The sequence below is a fragment of the Penaeus chinensis genome, chromosome 13 (assembly GCF_019202785.1).
Source record: "Penaeus chinensis breed Huanghai No. 1 chromosome 13, ASM1920278v2, whole genome shotgun sequence".
NCBI classification, from domain to species: Eukaryota; Metazoa; Arthropoda; class Malacostraca; order Decapoda; family Penaeidae; genus Penaeus; species Penaeus chinensis.
Genome location: NC_061831.1, coordinates 19,055,669 through 19,059,666, shown reverse-complemented (window position 1 = coordinate 19,059,666; position 3,998 = coordinate 19,055,669). Strand labels below are relative to the sequence as shown.

Genomic DNA, 3,998 nt, shown 5'->3' with positions numbered 1-3,998 from the left:
ATACATATATATGTGTGTGTGTGTGGATATACATCTACAAATTATTTTGTGCATCATCTTACAATTCATCAAGAACAGTTATATAACCATAGACATATTTTCCCACGGACGATCCTCTCTGTCTGGCAGAGGACTTCCAGCTTCCGCCACGACCTGCATGGAAGAACAAAAAGTGGGGGAGGGGCGCAAGCATGACCTTGTTGTATCGGTGGGTATATAAAGAAGCAGCTGCGGCGTTGTCCTCATTCAATCTCCAAGAGTCGTTCACTTATTCAACATTTCCGAATATAAAATGAATCTCGTATTTGTAAGCATCTCTTGGAAACAGGCTTATAAAGTGTAGTATATCCAGATATGTCTCAAAAGTGCTGTGAGACTCCAGTACTAGGCATGAATTTGTATTTTTACATTTTCAATATAGCTCCTCTGAATATATTTCAGGTGGTGTTGTCCTGCCTGATGGCCACCGTAGCCGCCGCCCCTCAGTTTACTCGACCCAACCTTCCGGATCGACCTTTCGTCGCCATCCTGAGGGACGAGCGACAGGATCAGGGCGACGGAGCCTTCAACTACGTCTTCGAAGCCGCCAACGGAATCCGCGAGTCCCGCGTGGGCTACCCCGGATCCAAGGGCCAGACTAACATGCAGGGATCCTACAGGTAAGGCGTGTGAGGGTTTTTTCATACAGAATATTGAAATCTAATCTTCACCGAAAGATTAAATTTGAAAGTCTCATCTGCCTCTGCTTTGCTGTTATTTCCATTCATTTCTTCATTTCCCATAGGTTCCCCCTCGACGACGGCACCTTCGCCGAGGTTCGCTTCGTCGCCGACGAGTTCGGATTCCGCGCCGAGTCCCCCCTCCTGCCCACCCCCCACCCCCTCCCCGCCCACGCCGTCGAGCAGATTCGCGTCGCCGAGGAGCAGCGACGTCGCGGAATTCAGTTTTGAGAAGGCCATTGTAAATAATGAATAATGCATTTGAAATCCGGAATTAAAAGAAGAGTTCATCAGTTATTAGATAATTATCCTTACCAATCTGTCAACCTGTCGTCAGTCACCACCAACTGCCACCAGTGATAATAAACCTGTCAAGTGTATGATTGTGAGAATTAGAAGAAAAAATAGTGATACCATCGTCTTTTAGTATTTTAGAACTTACTTTTCTTTTTTTTGCATGTACAGCTGTTGGCTATCCGTGACTAGATGATGTAATGCTGAGAAGATTGTTAAATAACTATCATAACAACGTTGATAAGCCATTGATCAAAAAGCCAAACAAACCAAAAACACCTTTTTGAATAGAAAAAAAATATTTTTTTAAACAACAGTTATATACAATCATATCACACATTTTCCAGCATCAACTAATAAAAAAAAAAAAAAAAAAAAAAAAAAAAAAAAGTAGTTTCAGATTCAAACCTGTGGTAATTGAAGCGAAAACGAAATGTTTCTCAAAATCTAACGCTTAGTTGCAATGACCGGTTGACAACTTAAGCTGTGACTTGATTTTTTTTTTTTTTTTTTTTTCTAAATAAAATAAGGAAAATGGATTAGACTAGTAAAGCTCAAGTTTGAGCCAGGTGACGCATCAATCTCAAGCATAATTCATAAGATTTGTGTGAATATATGTGTGTGTGTGTGCATATATATGTATATACAAATGTTTGAGTTTGTGTTAATGTATATACAAATAAATACACTCATGTGTGTGTGTGTGTGTGTACACACACATACACACACACAATATATATATATATATATATATATATATATATATATAATGTATGTATGTATATATATGTATATATTTATATATATATATATATATATATATATATGCATGTATGTACGTACTCGTGTGCGTGTATATCAAAAGGTGTGACTTTTCCTGTAAGGATGTAAAACGTGGTTTAAATTAACCTTGCGGCATTGTTCTCGTTGACTTCAAGAGGAACAGCAAAGGTGTTTCGAGTGTTCCTTCCCACGCCAAGAGAACTATGCCGGCGGAACACAAAAATGTTTATGAAACAGATTCTAGTGTTATCGTTGGTGTAACTGGTGTTATTATTATTCTTAAGACTAATGCTATTGTCATTTTCATTATCATTGTTACTCTTATTATTACTAGCGACTTCACAATTAATACATTTCATTTAAGTGGACACCCATTATTATCATCCCCACGATAATTATCATTGTTGAGTGTGGTCTTTATCAATACTATGAGTTTCATGATCATTATTATTGCCATTATTTTTATCATTATTAGTTGTAGTACCATCGTTATCATCATTATTATTATCATGGTTATCATCACCATCATCAGCATTAGTAGTAACGACAGTAATATGTGTATTATTATCATTATTCTTATTGATATTATTACTATCATTATTATTATCGTCTTTATTATTATTATTATTTTTGATATTATTACTATCATAATTATTATCGTCTTTATTATTATTATTATTGTTATTATTACTATTACTATTGTTGTTATCATTACCATCATTGTTATTACTGTGATTATTACTATTAATGATCTATAACCATTATCATTTTCAACATCATCATCACCATCAGCATCATTATTATCATAACCATTATCATTATCCTTATTAGCATAATAAAAGTGATGATGATGATGATGACCATTTTTGTTGTTATTATCATAATGTCGGTATCATTCCATACCCTTTTCATAATAATGATCGTGCTTTCATAATCATTTTTATTATTGTTACCACTAACATCATGATTTTTATCCATGTTAACGTTGTTATCTTCATTAGCAGTAGAAGTAATAGTAAGGCCACCATAAGTATATATCGCAAGAATGCGGATATGTAGGCAACTAATGATGTTCTGAATTAAACATGCAAATATATATATATATATATATATATATATATATATATATATATATATATTCATATATATACATACATATTCATACATATACATACATATTCATATATATGTGTGTGTATATACATACCTGACCTGAGGATGGAATCCAGGTGGATTCCGAGACTGTTGTCTCACTTTCAATAAATCTAGTTTTACATAGTGGATTTTTCTACCTTAGTATCAACACGGTAGTGTTTTCACCGTTCATGTGTGTGTTTATTCATTGTGTGTGTGTGTGTGTGTGTACATATAAACAAACATATACATACTTTCATATATATGTGTAAGTATATATATACACATACATGCTTACACATATAAATATATATGTGCGTATAAATATATAAATGCATACGCACACACATATGCACATGTGTGTGTGTGTGTGTGTGTGTGTGTGTGTGTGTGTGTACACGGATCCTCTCCTTCATGATCTTAATATACAATTCATATAGTTTTCACAAGCGGTCAGCAAGGATTTATTTTTATAATCTTCCGCCAGTCTTTTTCTTCAACAGATGATTTACACGTCTCCTCTTAAACCAGTCACTCTAACATGAACACCAACTTCCGCCTTGAACCTCACGAACAAAATAAAAAGTGGAGAAGACACACACGCACATTGACCTTGTCGTAGTATGCATGTATATAAAGCTGCAGCAGAAGCATTGTCCTCACTAAATCTTCTTCACTTGTTCAGAGAGGATTATTTTCTCACATCTCGAAGTCTCGAAATACATGATGAATTTCGTTTTTGTGAGTAAAGCTTATCGCGAAAATAAATTGCGAATGTAGTATTTACATATTCTATTTCATGTCATGAAGAATGAGTACTTAGATACAGGGAGTAACATACAACTTTTCATGAATTTCAGGTTCAAGAAACGAATCAGTACTAATCCGTTGTTGCTAATTATCATCTTATCTAAACAATAATTCTTCAGGTGCTCTTGGCGTACCTGATGGCCGCCGTGGCCGCCGCCCCTCAGTTCACTCGACCCAACCTTCCGGATCGACCCTTCGTCGCCATCCTGAGGGACGAGCGACAAGATCAGGGCGACGGAGCCTTCAACTACGTCTTCG

The 3,998-nt window shown here is 35.7% G+C and overlaps 2 protein-coding genes across 2 annotated transcripts in view; both read left to right on the top strand.

Moving 5' to 3' along the window:
- Window positions 1-273: 273 nt before the first annotated feature.
- On the top strand, window positions 274-1,012 carry LOC125031524 (cuticle protein AM1199-like). The gene is made up of 3 exons (XM_047622401.1): window positions 274-307; window positions 442-659; window positions 785-1,012. Exons 1-3 carry the CDS (start codon window positions 293-295, stop codon window positions 948-950), a joined length of 399 nt encoding a protein of 132 aa, XP_047478357.1. The 5' UTR covers window positions 274-292; the 3' UTR covers window positions 951-1,012.
- A 2,286-nt stretch (window positions 1,013-3,298) lies between these two features.
- LOC125031523 (cuticle protein AM1199-like) overlaps window positions 3,299-3,998 on the top strand; it is a 1,274-nt gene continuing 574 nt past the window's right edge. Inside the window, exons 1-2 of the mRNA XM_047622400.1 lie at window positions 3,299-3,671; window positions 3,860-3,998. The exon at window positions 3,860-3,998 is cut by the window's right edge and continues 79 nt beyond it. Coding sequence (XP_047478356.1) covers window positions 3,654-3,671; window positions 3,860-3,998 — 157 coding nt within the window. The 5' untranslated portion in view covers window positions 3,299-3,653. The remainder of the gene's footprint in view (window positions 3,672-3,859) is intronic.

What these genes read in the sequence shown, in the direction of transcription:
- LOC125031524 (XM_047622401.1), top strand. An exon ending in AACATGCAGGGATCCTACAG is followed by an intron (nt 660 to 784) that starts GTAAGGCGTGTG and finishes CATTTCCCATAG; the next exon opens with GTTCCCCCTCGACGACGGCA.